Source organism: Leptinotarsa decemlineata, unplaced genomic scaffold (genome assembly GCF_025532065.1).
Source record: "Leptinotarsa decemlineata unplaced genomic scaffold, Ldec_3_MD MMD2_P_RNA_scaffold_2, whole genome shotgun sequence".
In the NCBI taxonomy this organism is placed as follows: domain Eukaryota; kingdom Metazoa; phylum Arthropoda; class Insecta; order Coleoptera; family Chrysomelidae; genus Leptinotarsa; species Leptinotarsa decemlineata.
In genome coordinates, this window is record NW_027412529.1 from 9,780,796 (window position 1) to 9,806,354 (window position 25,559).

Below are 25,559 nucleotides of genomic sequence, written 5' to 3' on the forward strand. Positions count from 1 at the left end.
AATGTTTAGTTTGTTCTACGGCATGCTCATGGTGTCGGAGAACGGATAGGATTGCGCTCATTGAACGCGTAATGTTTAACAATTGAAAACTTTGGCGATCTAGTTCGTTATGTGACTAAGGATGCTCGCAGTTGTGCGTGCTTGTGTTTTGTTTTGTTCGGTTTCGTGATTGTTTCGCTTGACACACTTGCTGGATTTTGAGGTGCGAGTGCTGGTACTACGTTCTTTTTTGCCTTGAAACCTGTTTGAAATTCGAGAAGGAGACTCGCTGCTGTTGACAAAAGTGAGTTTTCCTCGGATCCGGCTATGATTGACGTAGTGATGTAGGACTATTCGTTCGCGTTATCCTTAGGATTCGAGTGCCCTTTCAAGGATTATTAATGCGTACCCTCGCCGAGAACGAGAGGAACACTTTGCCGAGGGGGTGGGTGAGACAGGCTGTCATGGGGGTGCTCAGGTGGAAGGACGTTCCCACAACGACGGTTGCGACCGCTGGAAGAACATCTGATACCTTGCACAAGGGTGCTACGTTACAGGTAAGAGGAGGTTTTTGTTATGCAGAAAACGAAGGCAGGATGTGGTCGGATGCGGTTGTGATGAGAATTTTGATTTACTGGGTGTTTTGACAATCCTTTTCATGTGAAAATAATATATGGCTTTATGAAGTTTCTCCATTAACATGAAGTAGGTATACTGAGAAAAAAATAAAACTAACTACCCAAAAAAGTCCCAAAACGGATGTAGATAATTTTCGGGTAATCCAAAAGAACAATAATTGCGAGTTTCTTCAAAATCGATAGACGCATTTTCCTTCCTCATGAACTTTTTTCTATTACTAATATTTAGGTCCTCCTTTTTCGAATCTCGATGAGAAAACCGTTGCATTCGGACTTTTGACTGACAAGCAAACGGAGTTCATGAAATTATATTTTTCGATTCTGAACTCTTTTTCTCCTGTTGCACCTGTGGCAAAAGTCAAAAAAATGAACTACTTAATACTTCTGTTTTTAATTTTTACATATTATATCTTCTCAAATTCTGTCTGGGAACGAGAAAATTCGACACTTTGCTTTGCTTGCAATAATGGTGCATACAACTCTTATTATTTTTTATACTACTTGGGAGCCGTCTGATATGTCCATGTCTCTGGAAAATATCCAATAATTTCTTTGAGGCTTCCTGGAAGACTTTTGTGTAACTGAAATGAATTTTTTTTCCAGAACAGTGAATTTCAGCTTACATATACTCCGTCACATCTGAGGAATGAGAGCTGAGGAGATTTGGCAACAAGAAACCCCACTCATCTGTTATCGTCAAGCATCTTCAAGCAAAGTTTTCCTCTATTCGATTCAATAACTCTTGTACTCCAAAAAGAAGTTCTAGCAACTCTTGCAAATCAGATCCCAGGAACATAAGTAGTTGTACCCAAATCAGCTAATGTTAATTATGTAAATTTTTATTGCACATTCCCCTTTATATTCATATTGTTACATATCTTTTGTAAAATTCATTCTTTTACGGATTTTTTTGGTTCTGTTCAAGAATACTAATGAAAACGGACAACTTACTTTTGCGTTTCATGTACTCTGTATTTTTAAGAACAGTCAATGTAATATCATCTGTGCTGATTTTGTCCGATTTTTTCGGAGGACTGGAAATTATCTAGAGAAAATAAACAATTTCATATTATAACCATCGAAATAAAAGTCGATTTTTCAATTCAAAATCATTTAGGCTTTGTAGGCACTTGCAAGAATAAGAAATTTTTTTTCGCAAAGTAAAGTTATTGGCAGAAATGTTTTTTCGGATATCAATTCTATTACTCCCTTCTCCTGCCCTCTTATAGTTTGGCAAACCTATCATCTTAATTATTATTTAACTAAGTCGATCGTTACAAATATTGGAATCCTTGGTGTTCGAAAAATAGAGAATTAATTTTTTCTCAGTGTATCACTTGGACGTAAAAAACTTAACACAACCTCGAAGCAGCAAATGAAAAACATTATTGGGATTTCGTTTCAAATGTGAAATGTTTAGCAGAAGAATAGCTGAATAATATAAAAGCATCATTACCTATCTCATTCTCAACAAGTTTTTTGTCAAAGTTAGTTGTTACATTTTATTAATATTACGGTTTTTAATTGAAACGTTCCAAAGTTCACATTTCTTCAATTAGACACGATTCTGATGGCTTGTAATGCCACAAGGATCTTATTTTGGCCCGTGTTGTTTTTGAAGATAATTTCTACAAGTTTATACTACGTTATATCAATATCAAATTTCAATTGAAACGTGCCAGTGTTCACTTTTTGTCAAGTCAACAGGACTCTTAAATTCAGGAATGCCACAAAGCTCTGATGTTGGCGTGTGCTGTTTCTGAAAAAATCATTCTAAAACTTTGTTTGTCAGTGTTATTTGCAATATTTATGCTACGTTGTATTGTTAATGCAGTTTTCCATTAAAGCGTTCTAAAGTTAATTTTTTGTAAATTCGATACTATTCTGATGGTCTGGAGTGCCACATAGGTCTTTGATTTTGGCCTTTGTTGTTTTTAAAAAAATCATTCGTAATTGAATTCATCAAAATGTAACTATATTTAGTTGGAAATAAACCAAATTCATATTGGTTACTTGAATCAGTTGCTCCGTTTTTTAAGTAACAAACCATGAAGACCTCGTACCTTACAAGTAAGCCGCGGTGACCATCCTTTAAAAAAAATATATTCAATATCCATGCATGTGTTTTTATTGTCGGTCAGTTATAATACCGATAAAATTCACTGTTGTTTTTTTATGAAACAAAAAGTGGCAATTAGGTTTACTATAGATGGTTTTTTGATGTTTGACATTTGCAGCGACTCATAAATAAATATTTTCCAACGGAAAACATTCGTTATTCATAACAAGATGAGTATACCATTATGTGAACCTCGACCTCTGATTATTTATGCAAATACCTCTCATAAAATTTTCATCGGCAACACTCGAAAGTTGGATTAACGGTGTGAATGGTAATTTCAGTAGGCAGGTTTATGAAATACTGGTCGTTTCCAATCAGGCTCTTACACAATAGTTCTCAAGAGTTCACGAATTTCGTCTTGGGCGACTGAGAAACATTTTTTTCCGGGTCAAGAATTCATGATTGTTAGGACTAACTTTGAATTCGACTTTCACGTCGGCTTTGTCAATGTTACACCTCCATAAAGTTTTTTCATTGTGGAATAATTGTCGTGAATCTGTATTGAAATAAAAATAATTATAGCACTCCTATTTATTGATAAGTGTTAGGCCTGCACAGTCACTCTAGCAAAGTTCTTGATAAAGCTCAAATGATGAAACTTGTGATACTCATATTCATCGAGTAATGAGTAATGGTCGTTTTTCTTTCGACATTACTTGATGTATAAAAAAAATTGTTGCCCTTCACTGACTTTAGTGGAAAAACATAAGTAACCAAACCACGCCACATAATGTTATGTGGCCACATAACGGATGTGAATCCCTCATTTCAGATATATTAGATCAAGCCAAAGTAAACCATATCACTTTTGAAATTTCGACAGCATCCGATGTGTGCCTGAATCAGAGTTACCTATTGTTAAACAACAATCAGGTTTACCAAAGGGCTCACCCCTTAGTCCACTTTTAGCAGACATATTTATGAATAGCATGGAGATCACTAGAGTAAATTCCGACCGCATATTAATTTTTGGTACAGATATGTAGGCGATATTCTCGCCTGTTTCATAGGTACTACACGACAGCTGAACCAATTTATGACATTCATGTGTAATCTCAATAGAAACATTCAATTCACACTCGAAACAGAGATAGAGAAACAGATACATTTTTTAGACCTGACCATTACACACAGTCAGAATACACTTTGAGTTCAATGTATTCAGAAAACCTACCTGACATCACATCCCAAGTGATTTTTTCCATTCAGACAGTCATAAATTAGCAGCCTACAATTTAATGTGGCACATAGCATTCCACTACCTTAGTCTGCTAACAATCTAGCTAGGGAAATTAAAATAATTATACAGAAAGGCCATAATAATGGTTTCAACGCAGACACAATCCAAAAGTTAGTCAGAAAACAAAGCCGGAAATTCACTTACAGATTAATATACCCCCAAATCAAACAATCAGAAATCAAGAAATGGGTAACTCGTAACATATTTTGGTAAAAACACAGAGGTTTGTTTGAAGGTGGTTGACAATGTTACCAAGCAAAAAAACTGAAATTACAATGAATTAAAATACAAGCAACGATTAAAAAATAAAAAAATTGAACAATTAACACGGGATGAAAATTAAAATCATTAACAAGAAATGAATATAAAAAATGAAAAGATTGCAAGCCAAGTTACTTCACGACGTTTCGATTTTAGTATCCACAATCGTCTTCGGGTGAAGACGTTATTTTGCCCTAGGTGGCAACAATGCAATGAAAATATTCATACTGTTCATGAATTTTTTGGCATTATCGTTAACAAAAAAGGCCAGAATTCTTAGTAGTCTAATCAACAAAGTTCAAAAACATGAAAAATAGAGATAAAGGTCCTAAAAATATGAGCAATAGCTCATTCAATTCGAAATAACCTCTAGAAAAATGTTTTCGAAGGATTTTGGTGCAGGTGGAAAATTGCAATTGTTGTTAACAAAATAAGATTTAAAAAAATGGTATTTAGTTTTTCGTTAATAACTCAAAAAATATTAATATTTAAGTAATTTTGTAAAAAGCTCGTTAAAGAGGAGGAAATTTCCGATAAAAAAAGTCCCGAAAGTATTATAATAAATAAAAAAAATATTTTTATGGCACTTTTTTATATATAGCTGTTTTTATAATTTTTTTCTGCTTCAGAAAAAAATATAACGTTGGTCAATATTTGTTCATAACAAATTGTTAAACTAATGAACAATTATATAATAAATACTTACATTTTTTTTGCCAATTTTTTCAATATAAAAATTAAAATTAAGAAAAAAAAATTCAAATCATAATTATCTCTAGACAACAAAATAGCAAAAAAAATTTCAAAAATATTGAATTTCCTCCTTTTTAACGAGCTTTTTTTTAAAATTGCTTAAATATTGATATTTTTTGAGTTATTAACGAAAAATTAAATACTAGAGGTGATTCCGAATCGAATGAGCTATCGCTCATATTTTCAGGACCTTTATCTCTATTTTTCATGTTTTTGAACTTGTCGATTAAACTATAGGTGAAAATAGAGATTAGGAAAGAATAATCATGAATTTCTCTGAACACTGTAATTCTATCTTTTTCTTTTTGGAATAAGCAACATATCGACCAACTATTTTCGTATCTCTTTCAACAATCGTTTATGAATAAATTTTTAATGGATGATTCTGCTAACTTGGTTTGAAGTTAGCGTAACTATCCTAGCTTTTTATTCCCAGTTGAAGGAGATATAACAGTTTCTAAATTAAATCACACATCATTGGAAAAGACCATTATTGCTTATAGCAAAACCAATATTTCACAAAATAATGGATGAGATACACTAAAAATCAATTCTAACCTCTTTGGTTCACGATCTATTGAATATATGATGAAGAAATCAAATATACGTATTGCGGAGCTGCCTCATGGTGCAGAACATTTTTACAACTCAAGAAATAACAATAAAAATCGACGATTTCGAAAATTCCTACCAAAGAATATATACTTAGAGAGGCAATAGAGATTCAAAAGCACGGGGATAATTTCAGTAGGAAAGAAGAGACAATGAACATTAATAAAAGCTGGCTACCTGTCCTTAGATGTACACGAACACAACGAGATAATAAAATGAAGAACGATATAAATAGAGCGCCCAGTACGAAATAGTAATTGATGCAGAGCACCAGCTCGGGTATTGCGACCGTTACCACGTCGCCTTTGAAAATATCTACCGCAGAAGTAGACGAAACGTCAGGCATAAAAACCTGCAGATCACGGCCAGCAAACCCGGAAAATCGTTCCATACAGCCGAGAAAGTGTACAACCTTCGATTTGAGTGATTGTAAGAATTTCACTTTTGCTAACTTCATATCCAGGTAGCAAAGTTTACTACTCATTATGAAAAAAGTATTGGTCCAACAATTGTTTCACTTCTTCTCTTTCTTACATAAATTTCCGACTATTATCATTATTATTCAACAATTTAAAAACAGTTTTATTGTTTTTCTACAGTGCTGACCTTTCGAATTTTATAGATTATATAGATGAACATTAAGTACAACTGTTTACTTTGGGAATCTATTTTGCGGAGGTCAAAAGCTTGCAAATTGTATAAAGTTTGACCAGCTTTGACCAGCATTGACCAGTGCACTCTGAAGAACCTGCATGGTGCAACGGGCATGAGTTCGATGACCCAAAATAAAATGGCCCAGAGCAATGAACTGAGAATCGCAGACGCAGACTTTAACAATAAGGGATATTGATTAAAAAATAGGTCACAAGCTGTTTAGCTTTCACTGTTGAATTGAGCCAAATTTTCCCCAGTCTAGATTATGGGATTATGGATAATCTAGGTGAACGAATTAATTCAAAACTTTCAATTTTATTTTATTTCTGAAGATACTATATCGATTCAATAATTACTCAATTAACTATCAATAATCACTCAATCAATTGTTGTTTGATCCTTTGAGCTTACAAAGTTAATGAAGAAAATTCACTTTTTTTCATTTTTATTTTGATGAGTGTGACAAATTACAATCTTGTTTTGGAACTGTTGAAAAAGAAAGAGTTGTTATATGACCAAATAATTCAGTTCATCAATTTTTTTCTGAAAATCCGTACAGGATTTTTTTCATCGACTTTGTCGTAGTTGATCCTTACTTTCTGTGGGCGAGCAGTTAGATAAGAAGACATCTAAAAAGTCTAGATTGTGTTCCAACAATTCTATGACCTTGAATTTTATATCGCTGTATTTCGCAAATGCAATAGACTTCATCTGAAATAATGAAATGAATAACAAGTATTTAGTTTTCAAAATGGTATTTCTCATTTCGAAAAATGGGTACCTGCATTATTCTTTTAGAAAAACTAATCCACGTTTGACCAACATAAAAGTTGGGACTAGAGCCATAAGACAGTTCCTATGATGCCCTACCCTTCCACAATCTGAACAAATATAATTCTATACTTTTGCAGGTGTAGACTTGTAGTTCGCCTCGACGAGTTACTACGTTAATTCGATATATTTTTGTCGAAGAATACTTACTGTGCTATTTAACAGAAACATTTCAATTTCAGTAGTTCGGACTTACATTGCCTACTATATAAAATGATTTGAAATCCCTGAAACAACTAAAAAAGAAAAATTAAAAATGAGTAGCTGAAAATAATAATTATATTAACCAAATGAACCTGAAATGAAATAATAGTGAAATAAAATACAAGTAAAAATAGAACAATTGAATAAATAAAAATAAAGAAAGGAATTTATTCAATTGTTCTATTTTTACTTGTATTTTATTTCACTAATTATTTCATTTCAGGTTTATTTTGGTTAATATAATTCTTATTTTCAGCTACTCATTTCTAATTCTTCTTTTTTAGTTGTTTCAGGGATTTCAAATCATTTTATATAGTAGACAATGGAAGTCCGAACTAGTGAAATTCATCGTGAAACATTGTCAATCACTTTCAAACAAACGTAGACACGTTTCAGTTAAAAAGGTGGTTTTCTTATAGTTTCAGTGACTTGATTTCCAATTACTTCAACATATGTTAAAGGACATTTGAAAGTCAAAGTTGGGAAAAAGCTTTATAACTTTATATAAAAAACTGTGGTAAACTTCCAGAAACTAATGTCAAAGTCGTTATTGACTTTTGAAACATTCACTGCAGTACAGGGTGTTTTCTGATATCTGTCGCCATTATATTAGCACTCTTTCACAAAATCACATAATTCATCATTTTGAATAATTAATTTTCGTTGCCACTCTATGCTCATAAATCAATCGAATACGAATCCAACGCCCTTCAATTAGTTTCCTTCAATGAGTTCTCATAATATTAACGGTATTCTCTCTATGAATTTTTATGCGATGCGATTGTATTAACTTTGCCGCAAAGCTCTGTAGAATAATTTTTCATTAGATATACTCTTATCACAATCGAATGAAAGATAATGGTTTTCAGAAGATATCAAATTCGGCGTATAGCCACATGGTTTATTGCTTGACTAATAATGCCTATCAAACTTCCTGCATTGATACTAGGTTATTTTAATGTTTGACTTGCGCGAGAGGACAAGAAATTCGAAATTGGTTTTCCTTCAATTTCATTTTATATCTGTGCAAGTTATGTATTTATAATATATTTCGCATTTAATATCTACTAAAGCCTTCACAAAACTATGACCTGAGACCATGTTTTGACTTGGTGTGTTTTAGAAGAACTGGGCACTTCTAAGTTATATCACTTCCATGTTTCTTGGTGTTACTTTTTAATGGCAGTGATTTACTCAGCAGATTTAGTGGTATACAAGAGCCCATTTTTTCCTAGGAAAATCTTTGAGAAATATTCAAAGATGATTATGACCAGCAGAATTATAATAGGTACCAAAACATCATGTGTTCCTAATTACATTATTTGACTGGTTCATATACGAGCATATTAACGAATGCCTGTGTTCAGTGTCATTGCTTTTCGAGTTTGAAAGCCGTGGATTTTTGGAATTTCTTCCTGACGTTTCGCTGGCGCGAGTGGCTAGCTTTCAAAATATAGACGCTGACGTTATATGCTCACTGTCATGTCATGTCCGAGATACGGTTAGCGCCGTTATGCGTCACGTTACAAACGGGTTTACCCCTCCATAATAAGTTATCACTTCAAAAATGTGGAAAACTTCCAAAGTACAGCAAAAAAGAATCGAGTTCAAAGTAAACTCTTCACAAAGATGTTTCTTCCAAATACAAACTGGAGAATAAACCATTTGAAACAACTACATTTCCATGAACACGAAAAAAAAGTTATTTCAGTCAAGGAATTGAATTGGATGTCATTCATAGTAACGCTACACAACGTGATATAAAAAACAGCATTCATAGTAAATGTCACTTACATAGAAATTTATCGTCTCTAAGGTGTACTTTTCAATCAGCACCTATTTGAACTTTTGAAGACGAAAACACATGCATTTCTTGAAAAATATTACATACTTACGTGTTATTGTATCCTATAAGATCATACAACGTTGAAAAAAGTTTTCTAACGTTATCATCTATTTGATGTGAATACTGTAAGTGGAAAACAATCAAAAACAATTTACTTCTATTTTGGGAAAAATAAACAAAAAAAAAATTAAAATTATATGCACTGATGACGGCATTTGTAATGAATTATTACGTTATTAAAGTAAAACTGTCAGAAATATTTACTAGTAATGAATAAACAGAAAAATATCAGACATATAAAAAACGTCTCACTCAATATAACGATGGTAGTAATAGTTTAGTTTCTTATTTCTCAGTTCATTTTTACAGTTTTATCAAACTTTTTTTTCCGGTAGTTAGGTTATGGTTTTGAAATTACGTTACAGATTATTCAAAATGTTAAATTTCCATAATTTTTGCATTGGATATGCAATAAACATATTGAATCAGGGAAATTTTCATATTTCTTGTAATGGAAAGAAGTTGAGTACTATAAAATATGCATTCAATTTATCTATTTGTAGATAACAAATTGATTTGTTCTAATAGTTACAAACTGTATATATATGAAGGTCACCATGGTCAAATAAACAAGAGGTGACGACACCGTTCTCTCTAGAGTAACTTTCGAATATTAACGTGTTGTACCGTTATCGAATTTAAATACATACTTAGTACTTAGTTTTCACTGATACAGTGAAACAACAGTCATTTCTTGTTTCTGAAATTGGCACTAAAACCCGTAAACTGAGAATAACGTGTCTCATATCGATGGTTTTGAAAGTGAATGTAGAAAAATTGGTAAACTAAACTAATTTGTTGTTTAAACAAACCCGTCTACTTTTACTTATCGTTATGATACGACTATATGACGTGGCGCCTTTCAGTGGTAGGCACTATTTCTGATTGTTAGTGATTTATTTATAGAATTTATTGCCGTTCATTAAAAATACTAATGACTATTTATTATGCAACTTTTGCATGTGGTTTCGAGATTATACCGTTTGGGATATCAACTATGTTATAATGACTGCAAATTATGTAATGAGTAATTATCAGATCAAATTAATACAGAGCTTCCTAACAAAAATTATATAGATGGCAAGATCTATTGTAAACAATTTTAAATATACAAATCAATTCACAAGCACCTCTGGCAGAATATGACATCAACCAAAATTCTCACGTAGTTCATGATCTCAGAGTAATGATATTTATTACTCTAGGTTCATGATCGATATTCAGAACAATTTCTTGTAGAAACTTGGCCTCATCAGTCGGCACAATTTCTAATTCTATACGATGAAGCGAATGCATATATCTATGAGAACAAATAATATCAACTTCTGGTGGTAGTTTTATTCATTAATGAATATAAACTTTTTTGAATTGAAAGGGGTATTTTTTAGGGGTGATTAATTTTTGGAAGAATAATTTTTGTATACAAATGGAGAACTAGAACGCAAAATCATCGCTTTCTCAATATAAACCTCTTGACATAGCCGGTGGCTTCCTAGCTCTCCTGACCTCACCGTTCGTAATTGTTTGAGGAGCCTTTAAAGATTGACATTTATAAGCAAAATTATGCTGGAGTGAACACTTGGCAAGAATGAGTTGAGTAATGTTAGAAGGGTTTAGAAATGGGCAGAGAATCTATTAATAGAGGTGGTTGAACTCAACTGGCTTATTGTATGTTAATTAGAATAATAGAATAATAATAATAATAGAAGAATGCATCTGTTCATTCCTCATAATTCTTGTTTCACCCTATCTTGTATCTTGGTACACGTAAAAAAGGCAGCACGTAACGGACTAACTAGACCCTAACTCTACTGACTCACTTCACAGATTCACATAACCTCACTAAAAAAAAAAAAATTCAACTCCTCCTTGAATACCAACAATTCACATATGATATCCAGAAGTCTCAGGATAATAATCAAAACTTATTCATATAAGACATTTTTTATTCGTATGAAAACATTTGAATGAAATGAAAAATATTACGCGATGTATTGGTGATTCACCTAGCAACATTAGCTATGTCGGCTATTGTTCTTATTGAAATTTATCGTTATTCAGATAATAAAATTTATTTAATTTGAGAATTCGTATTTTGTTCTTATATAGATTAATTAAGCTGAAAATATTTCAGGACATAATCTTTACAAAATGTTCAACTCAAACTTTTGTATTTTCGTTGAAAAATGGGAATTTATCGATATAATTATGTGGTCCAATTGTTTCCCTAGACGAGATGTATAAAAAAAATTGATAAGTATTTTTTCTCGACATTTTTGTGGCATTCTTCGGCATTCTTCGAAGAATAATAATAATGATGCATTATTGAATGGAAATAAATTGGTCGCGAAAATCTGTAACGGTTCCTGAATAAGAAGCTTATTTGTCCAAGCTCGATTAGGTATGAGCCACAATGAATCTTCACTGGTTGCAGGGAATGATCGAATAGACACACTTGGGACCTATAACCTGACTTGGTTTCAATAATAACAATCATTATATTGTGTTATGTTTCTTTTTTTTTAAAAATTCGGTTACAGTAAGAGTTTTAAGTAATTGATTTTTCTTCATCTCTCCGTTTTTTGTTATTTTCAACTGCTTTAAATCCACAAAGCAAAATCAATAGCAATGGAACTATTACTCGAAATTGTGACGTCCCGAAACATTTTCGACCCGAAAACAAAGGAATTCTTCCATGCGAATGCCACAAATATAATGTGGAATTTAATGCAGACTTTCAGTATGCAACTCTCGTTCGATAGCAAACAAAACCTCAATGTGTTTCGTAATGTGTTCGAATATTTATAGAACATCGAATTGACAATTAAAATTCATCCCGGATTTGTACTAATAAAAACAAGCGCCAATTGGATTATTGGATTCAATTCAGTCGTCCATTAATTTGATTATGTAGTGTTATGTAATGGAACATCAGTGACTGGTCTTCAACACAAAAAAATTGAACGTGTTTAAGTGATAAATTACGATTCTCGACTCGGACTGGTTCCTCGTGGTAAAATCTCGAATACAGTGTACGATTTTGCGAATGATATTCGGGCATACTCATTAAATTCCATCATTCGATCAAAATATTTCCAAAAATATACCGAATTGATATATTGGCTAGAGCTTGTAACTTTAGAATCAACGGCAAGTACAGTCCTATACTTGAAATATTTATTTTAACGGTATTTCAAACTAGTAATAATAATAATAATATTGGAGTCCTTGGTGGAATGATGCCCTTTCTACTCTCGAATCTTAAAATCATACCGGCTTGCCGCACTAAGGCGGAAATCTCAGCCGGATAGGTGCAGAAGGCTGTCATTGCTGAGGGCACATGATTCTCGGACCCAATGATCACTAACCCCACGGTGTGGAGAACCTTATAATTACAAAGTTACAATTTGAGAAAATGAATAACAAAATTATAACATAATGAAATAAAATAAAAAAACTACCAGAAAATTAAAAATTCTCCATGGAATACTGAGTTGCAGTGTCAAGAATATATTCTAGGGAATCAAAACAAATTTGAAATTGAATTAAAATCATTGCAAATGCTAAAGATGGGTGACTTTAAGTACGAATTGGTTCTGGCCAGTCGGCTGTAAAAAGTTTTTGTGCTTCTAGTTCTAAAATGAGGCATACAGAAATGTATAAGAGATAACACGTCCATAGCATCCACATTGTTGTGCAGTTATTTATACAGAAAAATTATTCCAGCAAGTTTTCTGCGTAATTCAAGACTTTCAATATTGAATATTATGGTAAAAGATTCATATGGAATACCTCTATCAGGATAGCTACCATAAGAGTTGAAGTTAATAAACTTCAGGAAACGACGTTGAACTCTGATCTGAAGATCTACAATTGCGAACTATAAAGCCATAAACTCTCAATGCTTCACTTACTTTCGATCTAATTTTGATCAAAATATACCTACACCTGACACCTGACATTTTCCTACTATAATACACTACTTTACATTTGGATGCATTGAGATATAGTTTGTTTACTTTACACCAAGTCTGTATATTTTCTAAGTGTCGTTGCAATGTATTACAGATTTCGATAGTTTCGAATGGTAAATATATTTTCAAATCATCTGCAAAACATAACTTATTACAATCGACAAAACTACTGAGGCCATTAATAAGTAATAAGAACAGAAGTGGTTCTCGATTCTACCCCTGAGGTACTCCAGATGAAGGATTGTAATAAAAAGAATCATAGCCGTTATAAGATACAAACTGTTCGCCTTGAAGTAAGTAGGATTTAATGAAAAGTACTGCTGAATTATGGCAACCAAATTGGTGGAGTTTCTATAGAAGGATCATATGATCAAGTCGATCAAATGCTTTAGCAATAACTCGAAATGTAACAACGATTTGAGTGTATAGGTTGTTCATAATAGCAGATAAACTTGATTGTCTCTCCAATGGTTGATTACATCGCACTGTTTGTCTTCAATCGGGCACAATCGCTACTATTGATGGTCAGCAGGCTGCAACAGTTGTGTCTATGTTCTGGCGTAGTCTTCCACGGATGCTATCACCCGATGAAGTTTTATCATGTGTGTACATCCATTCCTCTTTGACATTATTACGACGTCTCGGCCCAAGATCCCACTTGCCAAATTCATGTGCTCTGCCGAGCATATGCTGAGGACATTGGGATCGTTCCGAAACGTCGTGATAATGTCGAAGACGAACGGATGTGGACTCGGGATGACGCTTCAGCATATACAGGGTATTCCATATTCGATGTTCCATTAGACGTATCTAGAGAACAAAAAAAGATGAGATTTTCAAATTTTGGAGACCGATGTAGATGACTGTGATCTATCGTTTGAAAATATTTTCATCGCCGCGTTGTTGCCACATCTACATGTAACAGACACCAACTTGGAAATTTCAAATGGAACCCTCTATACATTATATCATTTTTGAATTCTGCATCGAAATCCAAGTTACTTTTGTGAACCATATTCTATACCTATTTTTCACCGTTTTTAAACAAAAACATGGTATTTTTATTATTTAATATCGCATGAATTAACTGATACATCGAACTCAAATTCTGGCAACATTGAGATAAGGTATGGTGGTCATTATTTCAGAACGAAACTCAAATCTTATTTTATACAGAGTGTCTGAAAAATACGACTCAATTTGTATCGTTCAGAAACGCATAACCCATGCTGATCGATGACGCCAGCCCAAAATTACCAAATAGTTACTTTTTCGGAATGCATTGGAAGATCTTGGATCTTCTATGCATTGGTATCGTCCTAAATTCGACAATTTTGTTGGTTCACATACCCATTCATTCAGAAATGGGCCTCATCGCTGAAAATTCTTTTTCGAAGAAAATTAGGGTCAATTGTCAACTGCTCCAGAGCCCGTTAGCGAACACACGTCGTTATTTATGGTCGTTTACCTTCAGTTCCTGGGTCATTTGAATTTTGTATGGGTACAGACCCAAGTCACGACGCAAAATTCGCCAATTTGTGGTCTGCGAAAATTCAACTTCTTGTGAGCGACGCGAAATCGGCTGCTTCGGAGTCTCCTGCACACTCTCACAGACATCGGCGATGTTTTCGGAAGATAATGGGCGAAGCGCGTGGTACGTTGCATGAACAGAGAACATCCATTTTGATAAAACAATTCTATTATTCGTCATATCATATATGATGATTTTGCAAAACAGACCGAATAACTGACAAAATTTGACAGATTAAGCTTCAACAAAGTCCTTTTTGGAAAACCCTCTTTTTTGACTTGTAAACATCATTGAAAAGTCAAAATATATGCACCTAATACGTACCGGTGCTTTTGTTGGCAAATGGTTTAATAACAATTTACTTGCTGCTTTCACCATTCATAGCTGCATGGTGCACTTTAACGATTCTCCGATTAATATCGGTCATGAGCCCATTGAATTCCATTATTCGATGCCCAATTTCAATGATGTGAAAACTCATGTGAATGCTTCAAAAACGACGTCAACGAAACAAAAAACAAAACACAAACGCACGATGTTCAGTCGCCTCTAACGATCCCTCGAAATATCCATAAAACGTGCTCAGCTTTGAAAATATGTTTGTGGGTCGGGGTACAGTGAGTGCTCGTACAAAACATGAATTATCGCTAATTAAAATACTGTCCGTTGTTTGTGTAAATCATGCCGCCGGATAGTTCGGTCAACTTCCTTTTGTTAATGTTCTAGATGAAAATGTATGGGCTCTTTTTCGACATTGTTGGGATTCCCACAGATTTCAATGGGAACGAAATTTTTGAGTAGTAGGAACTTTTAGGCAACAAGCAACATATATAAATATGTTTGGCGCAGTTAGTAGGATATCTTGAATTATTCACAAAAGAACAATCAATATCAATATTGCTTTTATTTACACTCATTTGAAATATTTCCATTTTCGGTTGAAATATATTTAATCGACTGAGATGTACATAAAGAAGTAGTTGGACAAGTGAAACATCAGATGATAAATATTACCGACTGATATTTTTTCAATTGAATTCAAATCCGTCATCATCCAAAGACCAGAATAATCCGAATAATATACGACTTTCTCTCTAAACATTCGGGCACAACAAAAACTCCAAAATAATAGTAGTTATTTCTCAAATTTGTTTAAAGTTGAGTGACTTTTCACATTTTAAAATAGACTATTGAAAAATCTCAATCCAATATTTTCCATGTGAATAATTTTATGCGATAACTAACCATCAGCATTTTGATCTTTTGGCACGCATGATTGATATGTTTCTTCCATTTCAGATATTATGGCATTCTCCAAAAACACTCGATAATTTCTTTCATCAACTATTATTTTATTGAAATCATACCTGAATATCAAAATATATGTAGCATGTGGAGTTCTTCAGCTATTGATGTATTATCTAAATCGGTTCTAAAATCATGTTGAACACAAAATATGAAGAAGACTTGCAGGCATCCAAATTTAACATTGTCACACTGAAATCTGATTCAGATCATTTTTAGAAATCCTCTCAGAATTCAAAAGCATGTGTAATTTGCATGTTTGATGTCGGATACTTTTAATAGTTGTCTCAAAATTTAATTTCTGCTATTATGACTATATTATTGAGTAAACATTTTGAATTGAAGTTTTTGTTTTTAATGTGAATAGATCAAATAAAATACTGAACAAAACATCACTAATTGTAAGAATGTTCATGAGGGGTGAGTTGAATTTTATTAGCTTTGACATAAAGGAAAATTAACAAATATTTGTCTCACATCTCTACATTGAGATTCAGTATAGAGTGCGTCAGAAGAAAATGTCAGCTTTTTGCCATACATAATTTTCAGAGCTCAACTCTGTGAAACCTGTACATGGTTCAAGAAGCAATAATTGACCCCGCCCCAGCCCAAAATCCCATGGGATAGTAAGGACTCTAGCAGGGAAGAATAAAAAGTTTTCAACTGGGTAATGTTCAAGAAATCCTTCAAATATTTAAATTTGGATAAAAAGCCTCTTATTTTTCCTGATATTTGTTTTGTTTGCATATTCCACTTCATTTGTCGATCGACAATGATTCCTAAATACTTTATTTTGTACTTATATCCGAACATTACATATTTGTCCATAGATTGTTTGCATGATGTGTGGACATGTTTTTTCCTGAATTCAACGAATTATTTCTATGGGTTGGAATAAAAAATCACTCACCATAATTTCGGAACAGTTCAACTAAATGTAAAGTCGGCTTTTTCCAAATGAATCACAAATCACACAGAGTTGATAACCAAATATGCCTTATCAAAAATTAATTTAATATGTCTATCGACATGCTTGCCGTATGCTATGATGTTCACCGCGTTGAATGAAGTTAACCTGATGTTATTACGTTCTATGCCATTTTTTTTGTTTTATTTTTATGGTGACAGGAGTTGAACTGTATTCATACTACTGTTTAATCAATTCGTATTGAATACAAATTGGAAAATAATGTTTATCCATTGTGATAGCTGAAACGAACCATATCTGGTAACGGAGTTACCTTTAATTCGGCCTTGGCTACGATGATAATAGTAACTTTGAATACGACGAATTTAACGACAAAGTAAATATGCTCATTATTTCCGTCTACTTCAAAAATTTTGGTTAAACGTTGTATCATTATTCTGAAATCGTTGAAACTGGTAGTGGTTTGTTTATTGTGAGAAATTGTATTGGTTGGCATTTGATTGGAGAATATTGAAGAAACCATAAGCTTTTGAACTAAATAAAAAATCGACTTTTAAATGAGCGTCTCTCAAGAAGGAATCTGACTTTTTGATTTACTTGTGGACAGTGCTCAATTTTCCTCTGATATTTTCATCATCCCCCATTATATGATTTTTTTGTAGGATATACAATAAGCAACAGCAAACTAGTGGAAAAGTCAAATTTTACAAAAAATACAGTTGAAATGAAGTAACATCTAAAAAGTTGGTATTTGAGAAAGGAAAGGAAATACCATCAACAGTGAATATTATATAGCGTTATTGGAGCATTTGAAGGCTGAAGTTGCAAAGAATCAACCTAATATGGCAAAGAAAAAAATTTTGTTTCATCAAGACAACGCATCGTGTCACAAGTCAATCAACACATTGGCAAAACTACATGAATTGAACTTTGAATTGCTCCCACATCCACTGTATTCGCCAGATTTGGCTCCCAGCGACTACTGGCTCTTCGCAGACCTCAGAAAAAGGCTCACCAGTAAGAAATTTCGCTCGAATGAAGAGGTTATTGCTGAAGATGAGGACTATTTTGAGGCAATACGATAAATCGTTCTATAAAAGCCAATTTTGAACAAAAAAAACATGTTTTTTTTAAGGTCCGGGACTTTTCATCCCAGGTCTGAAAATTTGGCAATAATTTTAAACAAAATTTATTTCGGCGTGTAATGTCTATCGGTAATGTTAATCGGGACTATCAATCCATCAGATTATAACGAAAGATATAGGAATTCCTCTAAGAGTTTTTCAGACTCGATTGACAAAAGATGGGAATAGTACTGATTTCAGATATTTATTAAGTACTTATCAACCCTTTAAACTAAACAACCTACAGTTATTGGTAATTTTTCGTCGGATAGCTTTTTTGGCCTTCAACTGCGGATACTTCTTCAATTCATAGTCATCGACCAAAGTTTGTGATTCATCTAAACGATATCCTCAAAATAAGGACCCCTCCAAATGAATAATGCTTAACCGATACACTAAATGTCATCGCTAATTTATAAGATCTAATTTTTTTACCACGAAAAGTCAGAGATTCGAATACTATAATAGATGAGATATTTTAAAGACATTTTTAATAAAACGTGATATCCTACTAACTGCGCTAAAATAGATTATTTATATGTCTTGGTTATGTTATAACCCTAGTTATTTAATTTTTAACGAAAATGTATCGTGAGGAAGTTATCCAAACTATCCGTCAGTATGATTTATCCTTATCAACGAAGTAGTGACGAATATAATAGTAATAATGATAATAATAATGGTCATTATTGGGTGAAAAATCATATAATAACCACTGTAGTGTAGTGTAGAACACTACAGGTCAATCTCCAAAGCCAGATTCGGGAACTGGCAACAAAAATATAACAAATACAAAAAAACAAAAAAAATTGCATAATCGGATATTTAACAGTGATTCAAAATTGTAGTTTTTCCAGAAAAACTGTCTTTTGTGATGAATAATCCTTCACAGCACAAGATATGTATTTTTTTTCAATTTTTACATATGGTTCACGGGTACAAGAGATTTCTTTCGTTTGTTGCATACAGTTCATGGATGCTGCTCTCAAAGTCGAGACATAATATTGAAAGAACATTCCCTATGAAATTCAGAAGAAACTTATATAAAGTAAATTTCGAAAATTTTATTCAGTGCAAAAAACTTCATCAGGAGATGAACTACACTGAGTTTTTGTGTGTGGGAGTAGTGTTTCTTTTGAATATATTCTATGCCAGAGGTCCAGCAGCAATCGCGCTCTGTACAAATAAGTTTCAGTTACTGCTTACATCAAGAGTTATTGGTGGTATTTGCTGCCTTTTCCAAATATCATTCACAATTACATTGAGAAAATCCGGAATTAATTCCTTGAGCACCATAGTGGTATTTCTATTTTCGTTCTCCATACCTGACAACTAATCGTGGTATGAGGATGTTCCGAAAAACAGTCTCTTTGTTCTCGAAGTTAATATTCTGTTCAGTAGACAATGCAAGCCATTCGTTGGGAAGTTAGACATCGATGGGCGCCGATAATGCTTATATTATTGAATATCGATTGACTCTCCGCTTCTATCACACTCAATATGACATATTACGAGGAATGCGACGGTTTGAGTTCCCTGGCAAATACATTTCTCTCGGGTTTTGTATCATTTCCAAAGCACAGCGGAGTGTAAAACTGTCATGTGAAACGTATAAATAAATATAAAAAAAACTAATATATGGTCCCTACTCAATGGAAACGTGGCACTCTATTATTCATTATTCAAAACTTGATATTATAATATTCAGAAACTGCTTGTTGGATAAATGTTCTCTCTTATCAGTTGGTAACACTTACAATAGTTTCATTTTGTATGTTAGGTTAGGTGAAAAGTGACTCGGCCTATGCGACCCTCCACCGCAACCCGCAAGGGTTTATTGTGACTCACACCTATTCACACTCGACCAAATAAACCCAGCTTCATAACGCAGCCGATTAGTTTATATGGTGAATGGTCTTTCAGGTCAGATGGTAAGATTACAGCTCTGCCAAACTTTGAAAACCTGATTCGGTCCGCAGCGGGGCATGCACAAAGTATGTGCTCTGCTGTTTCGTCATTTTCCAAACAGAAGCGACACACACTGTCTTCCGACAGTCAGAGTCTCTGCATATGATGATTCTGACGACAATGACCTGTAAAGGTGCGTATTCACCAAAAAAAGCGAGCACGAGCGAACAAGAGTGAACGAGCATTCTGCATCAATAATCGTCTGGTGAGTACGGGCTAGCGAGCGAGCGAAGGTATGCTTGCCCAAGCTGCTTGCAGCTTGAAGCTGCTTGCAGCACTCTCCTTAGCAAGGAAGTCACCAGCCTCATTGCTTTTCAGGCCAGTGGGGCCAGGAAAGGCGTTTTTGGCAATTTGTTATCAATTTAGTCGTTACTTGGTAGGAGTCAAGAGCTTCCAACGCCGGTTGGATTCTATCAATCCCTCCACACACAATTCAATAGCATAGATTTGCGTTTGAAATACAGTCTCATAGGTTCCTAGGCAGGTTGATATATCTGTCCTGAGTCTGCGACTGGAGACACCTGAACCTGAAGGTGTTTTTGATCCATCTGTGTATGTACTTGTGACAATAAAAGAGCTCATTGGAATATTATAAAGAATCTGCAGATTGTCAAAGATCTATATAGTCCATTGTTGTAGAAATAAAAGATGCAGTTGTTATTATGCTGTAAAAGATAATTTGTGATGTTGATGACTTATTTATTTTGTGAAAATTCATCCTCAATTAAATGATATAGATGAAATACGTTGTCCAATTTCCACTTACTTAATGTATTGATATAAATACGACCAAGGTTTCGGTTTTTACACCATTCTCAAGTATTATAACGCTACTGACCTGAAAGAAATCTCTGAGTATATATATCTCAGAGTAGATATATACCTACATTCATTAATACCAACTACATAAACTTCAAACTGTGATTAATTGCGTTGTCATCTTTATAAATTCAAAAGTGGAGACCTACACAAATCTGTTTGTTCTATATTTTGAGTTTTTAATTGATTTATTGATTTCCATGGCTTCCAACATATTCATAGAATGTAGTGAATGCTCTGCAGTATATACAGGCCAAACCGGTAGAAATTTCGAAGTAAGACTCCGTGAACACGTCGGTATAGACAAAAAATCTTCTATGTACGAACATCTACAAGAAACAATCCACAAAATAAGTAAGGAAAACATCAAAATCTCACATACATGTAGTAAAGGAAGGAAAATGAATTTGTTGGAAGCCATTGAAATCAATAAATCAATTAAAAACTCAAAATATAGAACCCTTAACGAACAAACAGATTTGTGTAGGTCTCCACTTTTGAATTCATAAAGAAGTTATTATTTATTATCAAGAAGGTTGAAGTTTATGTAGTTGATGGTATTAATGAATGTAGGTATATATCTTATTACCTACTCTCGGATATATATACTCAGAGATTTCTTTCAGGTCAGTAGTGTTATAATACTTGAGAATGGTGTAAAAACCGAAACCTTGGTCGTATTTATATCAATACATTAAGTAAGTGGAAATTTAACTGTAAAAGATAATCAGGTCAGTTCTTGGTCCGTCGCTTTTTATCATCTGGACTTCAATTGAAAAATAATCATATAATTTTATGATTGAAATATAATTTTCTAAATGAAAAATATCATATGCAGGACACAGTTCACACAGTAAAATTCATTCAATGGAATACTTATTTGAAACAAATTTGCCCAATCAACATTTAAAAAACAAGTAACATTGTATTGTATTGTATTTTGTTTTTTATCATTATTCATTATTATATTGACCATACTAGGAATCGCACGAAAAAACGTAAGACCTCGTTAAGTCTTTAATCGTCTTAAGTTATATTAGAAAGTTGAGTAATAAGATTAATTGTCATCCATGTGATAACAGCTTTTTCTGACTATTGTTTTCCTGTTGTCGGCGATTATATTCCGTGAACAAGATCACTAGCTGATAATTGTGACTCAAACACAAGGATTGGATGAGATGACACAACTTTGCTGCAACAGGGAAGTACTCTGTGATTGGTGATTTATATTTTTTCAGATTCCGGCTCGCCTAGGTGTAATAATGATTAATATTCATAATTAAAAATTGTTCAGACTAGTTGAAAATCGGTTTTAATTTTGCACAAAGCAATTCATGATTTATGATGAAACATCATAAATAAAATAATGCATTGAACATTTGTCAAGTATTACATTTTCTTATTGATAAAAGCTACATTGATGTAATTTTTTTAGTTTTCCATTCTCGTTGTGTGAAAAATTGTTATTTATTTTCTGGAATATGAAAATTTGATAATCAAATGATGATTTACAAAAAATTGTTTGGAAAAAATACCGGAAAAGAATTATTTCATAATCAACTATGTATTCTTTTCCCAGAAAATATCAAATTTCTTTGTAAAAAATAAATAAAAATAACCATGGATCATTTTGAAAAAGAAGTAAAATGAATGATAGAAAAACATTTCCTTTTCAAAATGATACACTATTTTTGTTCAATTTGGCACTAGTCAAAAAAATAAAGGGTGAAAATTTATCTGTTTACGTCAAATTGTTCATCAAATAAACAAAGAATCATAAAAAATAATTTTTTTTTCCAGAATACAAAACAGTCGTAAAATTATGATTTTCCTGCAAAAATGATTTCTCAATAACTAACTTTATTGGCAAAAATAAAAATGAATGCAATAAAAAAAATGTGAAACATTACTCGCATTGATGATCAGATTTCCAAAAAAAAAGCAATCATCCCATGATTTTTTTGAAGATGAGAATGAAAAATAAGGAAAACATACTAATTTAGATTTTTTGATAAGAAAATAAATGATTCGAAATAAAAAAAAAATTGAACGATACTCAGATTTTTGTTCGTTCATAAATTAATGAAAAATTGAATTTTCTCAATTTTTTCAGCTAAGTCTTCAAAGAATATTACCAAGTCCAGGCTTCATTCTTTCAAAATTATCAACTTTTTTATGTAACCCTTCAACTTGGAAGAATTTGTTAATCAACAAAAGGATAATTGAGGAAAAATCCCGATAAATTATAAATACTGATATTTCGGAAGGTGGGATTGTTTCAGTTAATTTTCAACTTCAATAATTCCGGTTATAACAGCTAATTTGTGAAGCACATTTGGAAAGTGAAAAATTCTTTATTAAACCTTGCTTTACCTAAAAATACAAAATTGATTTATTTCTTAGTAGGTACTTAAATAAGAATTATCATGAATGTTTTCACAATATCATCCGGCTCTCATTCACAATCATGTGAACTATAACTATTTACCTGAATATTCGAGTGTATCAAACTTTATTCGTTACAGCAAATAGGAAATGAAAAAAAATCCACTAAATGTAATCTAATCTAATCTGTCAACTGTGTTTACTCTATAAGGTATGTTTAGAGTGAATATCAATAGGAATTCAATTACCAAATGAGTGTTCAATACAAACAAATCAATATTTTTTTGAAAATTGCAATAAATAATTACTTTCATCTTTGGAGAAAATCGATGTCGAACAATCCTGGAAAAGGCGCATTTTCATTCCTATTGATATTTGCCGACTTTTTTATCGAATTCAATCTTTTACCAGACAAAATCAATATATTTGCGAAGGAATAAGCACTGACAACATAGAAATGCTACATTTGTTTATACAGAGATGTTTAAACATGATAGTAAATAAGTGTATTAATAGAAAACAGATCAGAATAAAATGATAGATGTTGAGGCACACTTATTTTCAAAATATATTGAAGAAAGTAACTACCTACAACAGACTGCGACCACAGCCTGAAATTTATATCATTTTCACACCTCACAAAATTGAAGTCGACGATCAGGATCATCTTCGTTTAATTCCTGAACTAGCCTTATTTTGAAAGGATGGAAGTTGTAGGCTTTCAAAATCCGAAAAACACTAGTAACTGATACACCAAAAGCTCTAGCTACTTGTGTGATAGATTGTCGATTATCCATTTGTACATATCCTAAAACTGCAACTTCAACACCGTCATTTCTGACAGGACGGGATCGATTAAAATAATGTACTACAGTATTGTACACCTTGAAAAGGTCTACAAAAAAGTCCTCGATGGTATATGTCTACCTCTTAGGGATAACCCACAATAACACTTTTTCATCCTTTACTTTTTTACGAAGCGATTTTAAGCAATACATCATTAATTCTTATCCAATTAAGTATCTTGAATACATTGGGCATTTGATATAGATCAATATGTTCCTTCACAGCATGTAATATTACAGATTTGAAATACAGGGAAATAGCGGTTACGGCGGTATCTGCCGGGGGCGGCGGCCCGTGCATAAATAGCACGTCAAAGGACGCGCTTCGCCCTATAGTACTTTATGATCGCAGGCGTTTATATGTATATTTAGTATCAGCATTGCACCCGTGCGGAGCCGGGCGGTTCGCTAGTAGTATAAACAAATCAATCAGAAGTGTAGCTGGGGAAATAGATCTTTTCTGACATACATTTCCAGAGCCTTATGTGTAGACTTGTAGGCGAAATATTTATTTTCTCATAAATAAAATAATTGCTGAAGTTTCGAGGATCGAATAGTGCGTCCTCGTTCTTTGAAAAATTCTTAATGATCAACACGTTGGTAACAAAGTTTACACTATCGTATTTGTTATTGGAACGTTATTTATGTGATTGACGTACGACTCGCTAAAAGCAAGCAACTTCTGTTGATAATATGGTCGAAATTTATTATTTCTTTTCCTTCGGCGGATCTATTTCGGTGCTTTCGTGTAAACTGTTCCCGGAATTTTTCTGCTGAGCCAATTAATTTTAAGTGAGCAATTTCGGACTAGAGTGCTGTCTGCATATTTTTTCTTTAGCACACGAAAATTTTATTTTGATTAAATTCTGAAAAACACAGTGTACCTACCTACCAGGGTCAGCGAACTAAAATTCACCTATTAGATCCATGTGACTGGCGGGTTTTTGATTTTGAAAATATTCCAGTCACGATATTAGCGGCTAAGCACAAAATACGTGTTGTTGAATGATATAAAACATAGAAGATGTACTTTCATTTCGTTTTTCCCACGGTTGTTTCTTTTTATTGTAAAATCATGACGGCAACGTATCCTTTATTCACTTCAACTAAGTTAGTGCCTACAGAATCTGATGCCTGATCTTTTTTTAATTTTTGTTTTTTTACATTTACAATTTTTCATTATATTTTTGAAGATGTACACATTTTTTCTAACAAAAAATGAATTGGAACAAAATAGCCTGTTTTTAATTTAAATTTATAGTTGTATTGAATTGACTTATTATAGTTGTATTGAATTGACTTATTTCTCAAAATTGATTGACATTTCTCTTCTGGAAAACGATTTTCTCAGATAATATATATTTTTCATTTCAATCGACCTGTATTATAATCTGTCTTTTTTTTTCAGGTAAATACAATCGCCCGTTTACTGACCACCAAAAAGTAGTAAGTGCATGTATAATTTTATTGAAAGCGTTTA

At 33.0% G+C, this 25,559-nt stretch overlaps 1 protein-coding gene across 7 annotated transcripts in view; it reads left to right on the forward strand.

Annotated features, from left to right (window-relative positions):
• Positions 1 to 25,559, forward strand: part of LOC111505570 (Rap GTPase activating protein 1) — a 923,489-nt gene that overhangs the window by 705,953 nt on the left and 191,977 nt on the right. The window contains exon 1 of one of the 7 annotated variants that reach the window (XM_074183151.1): positions 10 to 536. The exons of the other annotated variants lie outside the window; for them this stretch is intronic. Coding sequence (XP_074039252.1) covers positions 381 to 536 — 156 coding nt within the window. The 5' untranslated portion in view covers positions 10 to 380. Of the gene's footprint in view, positions 1 to 9; positions 537 to 25,559 lie in introns of those variants that run through there. 7 annotated transcript variants of the gene reach the window in all.